Source organism: Natrix helvetica (genome assembly GCF_964273705.1).
Source record: "Natrix helvetica genome assembly, chromosome: 1".
Lineage (NCBI taxonomy): Eukaryota > Metazoa > Chordata > Lepidosauria > Squamata > Natricidae > Natrix > Natrix helvetica.
Window position 1 is genome coordinate 184,960,172 of NC_138548.1, and position 13,158 is coordinate 184,973,329.

A 13,158-nucleotide genomic window follows, 5' to 3' on the forward strand; every position below is an offset into this window, starting at 1 on the left:
AAAAATATAATTACTATTTTTGTGAGATTGTCTATTTTCCAAAATGAAGAAGATAGAAGTGGATGGGAAGAAGGGCTGCCCTTCAGTGCTACTGTGTCAGCAGGCAATATAGAATTCAATTATTCTCTCTCTCTTTTTTTTTTAGACTGCCAGAAAGTAACACAGGTTAGGAGCAGACAAGGTATTCCCTAGAAAACAGAGAGTGGCAGTGGGAACTATCACACAGAAGAAGGAATTAAGCTTTAGAGATGCAAAGGGCTTCTGGTAGAAAAGGTTTGAGAACACTAAATATTCACTGTACAGGCTTAGGCCTGGTTTTGCACACATTTTCAAACAGCTCATGGTTTCTACAGTGTTCATACCACAAACTAAGAGTACATACACAAATATTTAATATCTCAAATACGTGTACAGTACTCTCCTAAACATTCAAAGTAGCTTGCAGAAATACAAGCAAATTAAAAATCGGAAATATATCAAAACAAATCTAAAAAAACATTAGTACAATACTCTTATAGCTGTGCACGTTTTTCTCTCATGGAGGAAAATCTGAAGCATTGCATCCACTCAGCAGAAATAAAAGCAAGTCATATAATAACGGGAACAGATGCTTCCTGCGATGAAGTCATTAAGCTAGAGCAAGAATGAGGCAGTTGTGAGCTATGTCTCAGTTGATTCCAGTAATTGAAACAGGAAGAAAGGACAATAGCTATAAAGAGAAAGATACATACGGCAATAAAAACGAACTGACCAGGTAATTACAAAAGTTGTTGAAACACTTCTTTTGGGCTGATGAAGACATGCCTCTGTATATTTTAGAATTAATTCTAGCTATCTGATTTCACATTATGTTAAAGTAGTTATTATTTAATCTAGTTTTATTGAATACATTACAATAACTGTTTACAAAACATACCAAGTTACAAACAGCACAAAGTACAATGTTGGAGTTCATACAACTTACTATCCCAAAACTTAACAAATTACCCTATGGCTTAACAGCATGTGTGAATTCTGCCATTGTATTTCATGTTGTTTAATCCCGATCTCCAGGTAATTCATAGTAATATAGATTCAACTACCAGTAATAATTATTTCAGATTTTACATTCGTGCACATAGGTATATAGAAAGATAATTTCCAAATCAATTTTAAAACTAGACAGGCAAAACTGTAGTAATTCTTTTTTGATAGAGTGGTCTGCATGCAGACCAGGAGACATAGTCAGGATATTTGTTTTCACTTTTATTTACCTGGAATATTACCCTCCCTATTGTATGATCTTGAATACTATACAATATTTCCTTGTAAATATATATTTAATAATTACCAGTTATAAAAATATACAATTCTGCTGCCTTATTCATCATTTAAATTTCTCTGTCCCAGCCCAAAGAAGGAGTTTATACCCATGGTTACTTTAAACAGTACTGCTAAATGTGGAACTGATCCTTAAAATAGAAAGATCTGGGTTCAAATTCCAGCATTCTAACCAAGATCCTATTGGATGCTTCTCACCTAATCAGTATCTCCAGGGTTAGTCTACTTTACAAGGAATGGAGGCATATAGTAAAATCTGATCCATACCTTGGGCTACTTGGAGTAACTATTGGCTACAAATTGTGAAAGAAAACATAAAAGCAACAAAGCAGCTAATAAAAGGAACTTAACATGGAGTTTGTGCAAATTATTAACTGCAGGTATTTCAGCATACCTTTGTGCTTCTCACGTTGTTGCCTTGATTCTTTTGTTAAACTGCCCCAGGCGAAACTGCATCTTTAGCAAGCTAAGTTGTTCTTGTCCTATTTACAGTAAAAGAAAAACATAAACACACACATATATGTGTATAAGGCGAAGAACCTGCGTGCTAGTATAGAGCCCTATGTGATTCAAAAACAATGAGGGCATATTCGGGCATGCCTAGAGTTTTTTTTTTTAAGAAATCCAGAACAAGGACATTTACTGGGAAAACCTATATAATATTGATAATGATACACGACTTTGGATCCTTCGGAAACACCCAAAAGGTTGTTATGTTCACATTCTCAGACATGCATCTATCTGCAGAGCGTATGCACTTAGGCGCAAGGCAGGAGCTTATGAATAGAGGCACCTTTACCTGGCTCCCAAAAGGTCCGCGCTGCAAAATCCGGCGCATTTCCTCCCCCGATCTCATTTCTCGTCTTGGCTCAATGACAGGGAAGAGGCGCCGGCGTATTATTCAGCGTTCTTTCGCTCGCTTGTTTACGCTCCCTCCCTGTGCTCCCCTCAAAGGGCTCCCCCGCGATAACGAGGGAAACGGAAGCCAGGAAGAAGGTTCCGGAGGCGCCCGCCCACTTTCACTGTGGAAGCGAGCGTGCGGGCACAACCTGTCACGCAGGACCCTGTGATCGATGGTGTATCATCAGCTTGACGATGATCATCAGAGCGAGCACCGCGTACCTGCCTGGTATTTTTAGACCTGTGAGAATGCCTGCACTTTGACGCCTCCTGCAATCCAAAGGAGGGCTGCAGGACCCCGAGAGGAGAGCAAAGAGAGCGACAACTCGTCCCAGCTGTTTGACGGAAGGGTCCGGAGTCGTGCAGCTGTTAGGTTTGGCAATACGCTTAAGCCAAAAATGAATCCAAATGAAGACTTAAACGGAGGCTTGAAAAACAGAGAAAACAGACTTTATTCTTTGATCAAAATTAAAGTTCTGGGTAAGAAGTTCCAAATCCATGCACAAGAGACAATGGGAGGAAAGTTCTACAAAAACTCAATGATACTGTGTCCTTTCTTATACTGTGTCCTTTCTTATACCCCAAAAGTCTTTGTTCTTCGTATTCTAATTATTTTAAATTACTCTAGTCATATAATCTAACAACATTGTAAAACTCAAGTCATATATCCTAATTTACTAATTACTCTAGTCATATAATCGAAATACATTGTAAAACTCAAGTCACATATCCTAACTTAGATTTACATCCTTCCTGGCAGCGTTTATGTTTTGTTATCTTTTTCCTTCTCGGTTTGCTTAATTGCTCATTTGTCTCCTTATTAGCAGCACAAAAGGTGTGAGGATTGATCTGGTATTTGAGATAGAGCATAATTATGTGCTGATTCCTGGAGGAGGCAGGGTGACATATGAAGGATTCAGATCTTATCACAGGAAGAATGCAATTGATTGCAGGCATATGTTTTTACAGGTGCTTAGAAGGAAAATACTTTCTCCTGTCCAATCCCAGGCCATGTCTTTTTGGGTCAATTGATACAGAGGTTTAACAATAACAGAATACATTGGAATCCATAATCATGCATACCCAGCAATGCCCAAAAAGGTTTGCAGCTGCTTAACGTTAGTTAGCACAGGCAGGGCTGAGATGGCTTGCAGGTGGCTCTCAAGAAGCGAGCAGCAGCCTTTGCGCAGAACAAAACCCAGGTACTGTACTTCCTGAGTAGCCCATTGGACTTTCTTTCTAGATACTGTGTAGCCCCTTTCAGCCAAGTGATTTAGGAGGGCGACTGAAATATTTTCAACATCTTTCTGGTCTTTGCCAGCTATCAATAAATCATCCACATATTGCAAAAGGGAACTTCTTTGGGTGACAAAGCTTTTAAGATCCTGGGCAAGTGCTGCAGCGAAAGCTGTTGGACTGTTACGATAGCCCTGTAGCAAGCGAGTCCAAGTCAGCTGGCACTTGGAACCATCTAAAGGGTCTTCCCCCACTTGAAGGCGAAGCATGACTGACACTCTTTAGCCAAAGGGATACAGAAGAAGGCATCTTTGAGATCTATGACAGTATATCAGCTCTGGTCGCTAGAAAGTGTAGTCAGCAAAGTGTACGGATTGGCCACGACGGGGTAGAGGGGGCGAAGCTGGCGGTTGGTCTTCCTAAGGTTGTGAACCATTCTCCAAGTGCCATCAGGTTACGGACAGGAAAAATTGGCATTGATCAATATGATTGTGTGTGAACTAGGAGACCAGTTTTCAGGAAAAGTCCAACTGAGACTTACAAGCCTGGCTTCCTGTCTGATGAGGTATTGGCAAATTGATATAGATTGAGCACCCGGGAGGAAATGAGCCATGTGGGGTATGGCAAATTTTGCAAATCCAGGTTGGTTCAACTATCATTGGGTGACTGACTGGGGCGTTCTCTTCTATCCCGGTTGCTCCACTAATGGGGTGGTGGTGGAATAAAGGCAAGGGATTGATTTATCATTCAGGACCCTAAAGGTACCCCCTGTATCAATCAAAAAGGAATAAAAATTGTTCCCCACTTTTAATAATAATAATAATAATAATAATAATAATAATAATAATAATAATATATTTATTTCTTAGCCGCACCCTCTCCCGAAGGACTCGGGGCGGCGTACAACGAAACATACGAAATAAATATGTAAACAAAACAAACATATAACAAAGACATACACTGAAACATACACAAGGAGGAGGTCGATTGATAAAACAATTAAAATACAGTATTTAAAACCCCTAGAAATTAAATATAATTAAAATACCCAGTTAAAAACCCGTCAGGAGCGATATGGTTAGATCAGAGTTGAGCCAGGCCAGCTGCTTGAAATAGGTGGGTCTTCAGCTTAATACGGAAGGAGCGGAGGTCAGAGGTATTCCTAATATCCGGAGGGACGTCATTCCACAGGGCTGGGCCCGCCACAGAGAAGGCTCTACTCCTAGGCGCCGCCCCACGACATTGTCTAGCGGACGGCACCTGGAGGAGCCCCTCTCTGTGCGAGCGAATTGGTCGCAGGGATGTATGGGGCAGAATACGATCCCGCAAGTAACTAGGTCCTAAGCCATGGAGCGCTTTAAAGATAGTTATCAAAACCTTGAAACGCACCCGATAGACCACAGGAAGCCAGTGCAGCTCGCGCAGGAACGGTGTCACATGGGAGTACCTAGTACTCCCCATAATCACCCGCGCGGCTGCGTTCTGGACCAACTGCAGCCTCCGGGTGCATTTCAAGGGAAGCCCCATGTAGAGAGCGTTACAATAGTCCAAGCTCCATTAGAGAGTCTGGGGAAGCAGTTGGCCCTCCACAGCCCCTTCAATAGGTTTCTGGATAGAACTCAGGAGCTTGAGCTGACATGAGAAGTCAGGGGGACTGTGGGAAGCCTGGCTTGAAGCCTCCTCGCCCCCTAGGTTGCCCTCGTCCCCTACCGGGCTGTCGCTGTTCAAGGGGGCATTCTCTCCTCCAATGACCAAATTGATGACACCGGGCACACTGATCTCTGTGGAGGGAGTTGTTCCTGAAATTAGCTGAAATTCCCCTCCCTTTACTTTGGGGATTCAGAGCTGCTGCTAGAAGAGCAGTTTACCTTCTCATCGTCTTATCTTTCTTATCTTCCTCCTCTTCCCTTTGGGCATAAACAATGATGGCTGTCTGAAGAAGGGTCTCTAAGTCCTTAGTAGTTGGGGTTTCTAGTTTTTGCAATTTCTTTCTTATATCTGGAGCACTCTGACTTATGAAAGTCGTTTTTAGCAGAACTTCATTGACTGGGCTATCAGGATTGAGGTCAGTAAATCTCCTGAATCCATCTTTCACACGGTTCAAAAATTCCATGGGGGATTCATTAGAATTTTGAAGTTTTGACAGCTACATCGTGCCAAAGGTAGAAATCTCCCTCAATCTCACAACTTTTACAAAAGAAAAAACCAAAAAGTAAAAGATAAACAGTAACCGCTTTTTGTTTAACATTGTATCAACCATATATTTAATCATCTCATGTGTCACTTCCAGCAATTACATTATATCAACAATTGCAATAATGTTTCAAATATACTTATTTTTGTGACCTGAGTCTTTTCAATATTGCTTCCCCCCCCCCTGTCTTCTGGCAGAACCACGGCCCCTCCCTCCTTCATGTCTTGTGTACTGTTCCCTGTTTCATCTAGGAGAGCACTGTGTTTTTTAATGAAGGCCTCCGCCTCCGCAACTGTATTAATTCTAATTCTGCTGCCCACCCTTTTTTGAAAGTGATAAAGGGGCAAATTTTAGAAGAGGGTGTGGGAGTTAGCACACATGCTTTCTGAATGTCTGGGCGACAAAGGAGATTGGAGAAGAAACTCAGATATAGCTCCTCTTCAGTTCGTCTGATGGTGGCCAGAAAATCAGCAAATTTGTTGACAAAATCCAAATCAAGGCTACCTTCTGGAGGCCAGGTTCCTACCTTAGGACCAATAGAGTAGGTTGGCCAGATAGATGTGCAGAGGATTTTTAGCTTCCTTTTTGTAAGAACAATAGGTTCTGCAATAGGTTTTACTGTGTCCCAATGGGCTAGCACGCAGTTCAGAGGCGAACACAGCTCTGTTTTTCTTACAAGGTTACTTGTTCCAAACAGGCTGCCACTATGGTTGCTCATTGTCACAGCAGCTTTTAACGTGTCCCAGTGGGCTAGCAAACAGTCCAAAGGGGAACACGGCTCCACTCTTTCAAAGAGGTTCTTTGAAACCCCATGCCTGTATCCAACACAGACTCAGAATTAATCGTCCAAAACTCAGAATTGGGTGTCCAACTCTTAGAAAAGGCAGAGGCACCTCAGATAGCCTATGACCTAAGGCAGCATAGAAAGCCTACGCAGATTAAGCAGTTGAACCTCTTGGAGAATTGGGACAGGCTATAACAAAAGCACGAGAGTCGCTGGAAGAAGTTGCAGCAACTCTATGACAAACTCAAAGATGAGTTATCCTCCAAACACCTCCGTTCATTAGATGAGGACATGGATGAGTGCTTCGCGCAATGGATAGTTTATGAGGACCGCCTCAACGACATCCAGCTACAACTAAAAGCCACAGTCTTCTACCCTTGGCACAATGTCAGTGGAGCTTTAGTTTCCTTAGTTTTCTTCATCTGCATTATTGGATTCCAAAGCTGAAGCTGATTTTTCTCTGTCAGAAGTTCTGATGTCTGGAAAGTGAAAACATAGACTATATCGTCCCCTATCTCAGATGCAAAAATATTTGAACTAGATTGTCTAAAACTACATTCACATTTTCCATGAACCCATATTTTTTCTAACTACAATTTTATATACCACACAATATGCAAAGCCATAATCCACCATGGATTAGAACCTATTATTATTATTAGGTTAATCTTTGGTGAGATTCACAGCCCCTGGGGCTGGTTGTCAGCTTAACAGCTCGAGTCCTAACCAAGGACCTAGGAACTACTAAGGTAACGTCGGAGGATATAAACTGTTCCAAGTAGGGTGTTTTTTTTGTAGAGTCAGAATGTTCAAGTCCAATAAATTTAGAATTTCCAAATAGCGAGGTAGCCCTTTAGCTACTGCTCCAAGGGCTCCAATTACAATTGGGACAACTCAATTTCTTTTTCCACAGTCACTCAACTTCAATTTGCAAGTCCCAGTACTTTGTGATTTTTTCTTGCTGCTTATCTTCAATTCGCGCATCATCATCATCATCATTATATACTTTATTCATTAAACATCAAACTCAGCCAACTGAACATTCAAAAATGCATTACAAATACCTGTGACTGGTGCTAATGATTGATATGGTTTGCTGCCAGCGTCCTAGGTATCAACCAAGTACCTTCTTAAAATATAAGAAGTTCCGAGTAGCGCAGTTTTTTGCAGTTCCGCTGGTGTTATTGCAGGAAGCTGAAATTTGTTGATGCATCTTGTAAAATTCTTGGACATGGTGCCAAGTGCCCCGATGACAATGGGTATCACTGTTACATGCTTCATCCATAGCCATGTAGTTTCGATGGCCAGGTCGCGATATTTCATTATTTTTTCTAGTTCTTTTTCTTCGACTCTGGCATCTCCAGGAACAGCGATATCAATAACTGTACACTTCAGCCCTCTACAACCATGATATCTGGCGTGTTGTGTTCCAAATGATGATCCGTTTGTATTAGAAAGTCCCACAAGATCTTCACCTTCTCATTTTCGATAACTTTTTCCACTTTATATTTGTTGTTGTTGTTGTTGTTGTTGTTGTTGTTGTTGTTGTTGTTGTTGTTGTTATACAATTGTATCACAGTGGCCAGTTGTTTCACCGGATTTGGCATTGATTACTAGTCGGGCCCCACCCAGGGGCCTAGGACATCGTAACGTATTTTCATAATATACGTGCGGATCCAAGCAGTGCAGCTTTTTGCATTTGACTGATGGTGATTTTGTCAAATTTTAACTGTTTTAAATGTAATTCCAGTGCTTTTGGAATAACACCCAGTGTGCCGATTACCACTGGAATTACCACTGCTGGTTTGTGCCATAATTGTTGAATTTCAATTTTTAGATCCTGGTATTTTGCGATTTTTTCATGTTCCTTCTTGTCGACCCTGCTACCACCTGGTATTGCGATGTCTATGATTGTAACCTTATTTTTCTCAACCAGTGTGATGTCTGGCGTGTTATGCGCCAGTATTTTGTCCATTTGTATACGAAAATCCCATAGGATCTTGACCATCTGATTTTCGGTGACTTTTTCAGGCCTATGTTCCCACCAGTTTGTTGTTGTTTTAATATTATAATTTTTGTACAAATTCCAGTGGATCATTTGTGCCACTGAATTGTGATGCAATTTATAATCAGTCTGCGCGATTTTTTTGCAGCAGCTGAGTATGTGGTCAACAGTTTCATCAACTTCTTTGCAGAGTCTGCATTTGGCATCATCAGAGGATTTTTCGATTTTGGCCTTAATGGCATTTGTTCGGATAGCTTGTTCTTGCACAGCCAGGATTAGTGACTCTGTTTCTTTCTTTAATGTACTTGTTGTTAACCATAGCCAAGTTTTTTCACTGTCCACTTTATCTTTTGTTTTTTCCAGAAATTAACCATGCAATGCTTTGTTCTGCCAACTCTCCATTCTTGATTTTATCACATCTTTTCTGTATTATTATTATTGCATCAACAGAATTGTATCACAGCGGCCAGTTGTTTCGCCGGATTTGGCATTAATTACTAGTCGGGCCCCACCCAGGGGCCTAGGACGTCGTAATGTATTTTCGTAATATGTGTGCGGATCCAAGCAGTGCGGCCTTTTGCATTTGACTGATGGTGATTTTGTCAATTTTTAACTGTTTTAAATGTAATTCCAGTGCTTTTGGAACAGCACCCAGTGTGCCGATTACCACTGGAATTACCACTGCTGGTTTGTGCCATAATCGTTGGATTTCGATTTTTAAGTCCTGGTATTTCGCGACTTTTTCATATTCCTTCTCGGCGACCCTGCTATCACCTGGTATTGCGATATCTATGATTGTAACCTTATTTTTCTCAACCAGTGTGATGTCTGGTGTATTATTATTATTATTATTATTATTATTATTATTATTATTATTTCTCCAATTTCTCTCCTTTAAACTACCCATCTCCCTCAAAGAGGAACTTTGGGTGCTGTACAATACAGCATCAATAATGAAAAAATAAAATTAAAATGTAAAGTTAAAATGTTAGAATTAAAATTTAAAAAATTATAAAAATTTTCAAGGAGGCAAGAAAATTTTCAAGGGAAAGATATTCCATAAGGCAGGAGCAATGGCAGAGAAGGCCTCTTCCTAGACCCCAGAAGTCAGAAGTATTTGACTGATAGGGTCTGCAATATACCTTCCCTCACCAGCACAGGCTGATATGATGGGACGCAGCCAGTTCTGTAGGTAGCTTGGTCCCATGCCTTGTAGAGCTTTATAGGTCATAACCAAGGTGTTACATGTGCCCTTTGGGCACTCAGTGTAGTTCGTTTAGCCGCACTCTGCACCAGCTGAAGTTTGGGATACTTTTCAAGAATAGCCTCATGTAGAGTGTGTGCTGCAGTAGTCCAAACGGAAGATGACCAGGATGTGAGTGACTGGGTGGAGAGCCTGCCTAGAGAAGAAAGGGTGTAATTGTATACAACACAAAGTTGAACAAAGACCCTCCTAGCCATAGTTGCCACCTTTCAGCAGGAGCGATGTCCAAGAGGACTCCCAAGGTTATCTGGCAGTATGCAATCCCATCCATATATTCTTAGTGGTTTACAGACAGTCCAATGGAGGGATTTTTTTCTCCCACCGATAATTCAGAAATATTGACCTCACTTTGCTGGTCTTTGACAAAAAGAATGGTTGGAATGTTCAGTCTGGAGTTCAGCTCTTTTCAGTCTGCTGTCAACCAACATTTGCAATCAAATTTAGAATAGTACTAAAGTATATTGGAGCATAATGTAAATCCAATCTTACTGGCTTATAATCTGTAACACGGATGCCAAACTCGATCACGTCACGTGATGTATCATGACATATTGTGACATTTTTTGCCTTTGTGGACCCAGGGTAGGTGTGGCCTGTGCATGACACATCTGGCCTGCCGGCCATCAGTTTGGCAGGCCTGATCCTTATATGAACCAGATTCAGATTCTGGCTCTATTAGCAGTTATCACCTCAAAGAACCAAGAGAGAGAGAGAGTTCCCAATAGCTCCATTTAATAGCCTTTTTCTCTTAGAGAAGGAAATCCGGTTTATTGGAGAACTATATAAGCTTGCTAGAAGCATTTTAAAGAAGCAGAACCAAAGACTTTTATGACTCCTTTTCCTATGCATATTCTTTTGCAACTAGACATTGTGGTCATGGAAAGAAAACACTGATTATATAATTTAGGACAGATTCCTTTTTTATTACAAATTGATTTTGATGGAGTGATTTTATTCTGAAGAAAGTATGCAGATGATAAAATGCATATAGATTTTTGAAGAAAAGATAAATAGCCTGGAATATTTAGCTTTTTTGTAAATCAAATTTCTTTGGACATAAGTTTTACCTTTTGCTTCTAGTCTCCCTAGAAATCATTCTGAATTACTTCCATGGAGATGGGGAAAAGGCAATATAGAACTAACCCTTCAAACTAGAAGAAAATCATCCACTGGAATTTAGCCCTCAACCCATTAGCTTTTCTTTGACGCTCAATATAAACTATGTTTTATGTCTTTTTTGGATAAGTTGTTCCCATCTGTGGGTCCTTATGCCAGTAGGCTACATCTTTCCCAAGCCACTTAGCTCAGGTCCTTTTCAAAACGAAGATTGTTTATTTTTTCAACAAGGTTTTCCTGGCATAGCTTCTTTGCTTCAGAGAAGCGTTCAGGCAGTGGGCAGATTTCATTCCCACTGCACAGCTACCACAAAGATCTATGTCTACAGAAAGAGGACTGCTGTTCTTCTGCTAATGGGATTGGCACCGCTTAGAGCAGTCTGCTACGACATTGTTTGAGACCACAGCAAGAGAAACATTATTCAAAGGCCATTCAGGCCCTCCAAAGAAACGACAGAGCTGAGTAATTATTGGAGGCTCTCCATTAATGAGGGCATCTCATTCTTTGTCTGTGTTACTTTAATAAAGCTCAATAACAAAGTTGGGGGGGGAGGAGTCCACTAATGGCTCCCATTTCCACCACCCCCTTCCTCACTCCCCCACTCTTTCCTCCTCTTTGAAGAAATGGCTTTATGAAATCTGACAGCAAAGCCATGAGTTACCATACTGCATAATGACCTTTAGGAAAATTGTGCAAGTCTAAATGTTTTCAGTGAAAGATCTTTCCTAAAAGGAGTGGGGGTGGGCTTGAGGGGGGGGGGAATACCAGCAATTCTCCTTTGACCTGCCTAATCCCAAAATATATTGTAAAGGTACCTCAAAGGGAAACTTCCTGGGGTCAAACAAAGATAAGAAAGATGGACAATGCTAGTTTTCTCAAATCAGCTCTGCATTATGGCATTGCTCTTCTGTTGTATATTTAAAAGTTATGGACTGTATAATTGTTGGTCACGTAAAGATTATAATTAAGTGACTGTTCACTCAGGTATTATCACTAAGAGTAGCTTCTTGTTGAAAATGGGTAGCACTGTTAACAAATATTATTTGAAAGTCTCTGCAGCTAAGGCTGCACAACAGATACCATCAACAGGAAAATATTGTCATCGTGCCTTTCCTATTTTTCCCTGGTAGATGCTTTGAAAAGCTATACTCTGTCTATAAATGCAGGGAGATAATGGGATTTCAGCCTGAGAAACAGATACAATAGGCACTGAATGCTGTTTAGAGGAAAGTTGACAGTTGAAAACTGCATTAATTCAAAATGCAATTCTTCACAATTTTTTTTGAATTGGTCTGTTCTGTTAATTTTATATAGATTTCCAATATATATAGCTATGCATCACTTAACATGTCAGCCTAAAATAGGGCTAGCTAATTTGCATTTCAGTGTAGTAAACAAACACAGCCATAGGATAGCTGAACTGTGATCTTTAACAGTTGTATAGAAAAGAAACCTTGAGTAATTGTAATTCCGTCATATCTTGTATATAACATAAGAAGCGTCATTTGTTGTAATCTTGTCCCCCAAAAATAAACCCTCTGGTTTCTATCCATTGTTACCTATTTTAGAGGTCATATTTGCACTTATCACTTAAATTGCTCCTGTTCTGTACTCTTGTTAACGTGACTCTAAACTGACTGGGGAAAAAACTTGTCCAGAATAAGATATTTTGGTACCATAGTTGTTTGAAGGTATTCAATTTTGAGTAGAGTCCATTGTGCTCACTCACTGAACAATTCCCAAGTAGCTATGCTCACCCACCTTTCTGTTTTACAAATTGCTTTCCTTCTCATTCTTCTCAAGGAAAATTTATTTATTTATTTATTTTCAAAATTTATAGACCGCCCCCTCTCCCCGAAGGGACTCGGGGCGGTGTACAGGCATCTCATTAAAAACAGGTACAAAAGATAAATACCCTTAAATATATTCCCTTAAAAGCGAATTAAACCTAAATTCAACTGTACAGAATAATAAAAGTTAAAATCAATTAAAACGCATACCCCTAAAAATTTAACAATACAGACTTGAGGGACTAAACTTGAGGGACTAAAATTGGTATTAGGCCAGGCCCGCTAAATTGAACAGGTGGGTTTTAAGCTTCTTATGGAAGGAGCGGAGGTTGGTGGTAGTTCTGATATCCGGGGGGAGGTCATTCCAGAGGGTCGGGCCCATCACAGAGAAGGCCCTACTCCTGGGCGTCACCCGCTGGCATTGCCTAGTGGACGGCACCCAGAGGAGTCCCTCCCTGTGAGAGCGAATCGGCCGAAGGGATGTGTGGGGCAGGATACGATCCCGCAAATAGCTAGGTCCTGTGCCATGGAGCGCTTTAAAGATGATAA

The 13,158-nt window shown here is 40.7% G+C and overlaps 2 protein-coding genes across 3 annotated transcripts in view; one reads left to right on the forward strand and one right to left on the reverse strand.

Moving 5' to 3' along the window:
- Window positions 1–2,284, reverse strand: part of PLEKHM3 (pleckstrin homology domain containing M3) — a 70,544-nt gene extending 68,260 nt beyond the window's left edge. The window contains exons 1-2 of one of the 2 annotated variants that reach the window (XR_014174045.1): window positions 2,120–2,284; window positions 1,715–1,802 (exon numbers count right to left, since the gene is read on the reverse strand). The gene's annotated coding sequence lies outside the window, so the exon portion shown is untranslated. The remainder of the gene's footprint in view (window positions 1–1,714; window positions 1,803–2,119) is intronic. The other variant, XM_081937836.1, reaches the window with a different exon arrangement.
- Window positions 2,285–2,367: 83 nt separating this feature from the next.
- The window catches only part of LOC309384370 (uncharacterized protein), a 73,562-nt gene continuing 62,771 nt past the window's right edge, over window positions 2,368–13,158 (forward strand). Inside the window, exon 1 of the mRNA XM_081937832.1 lies at window positions 2,368–2,700. Within this exon, the coding sequence (XP_081793958.1) occupies window positions 2,619–2,700 (82 nt within the window). The 5' untranslated portion in view covers window positions 2,368–2,618. The remainder of the gene's footprint in view (window positions 2,701–13,158) is intronic.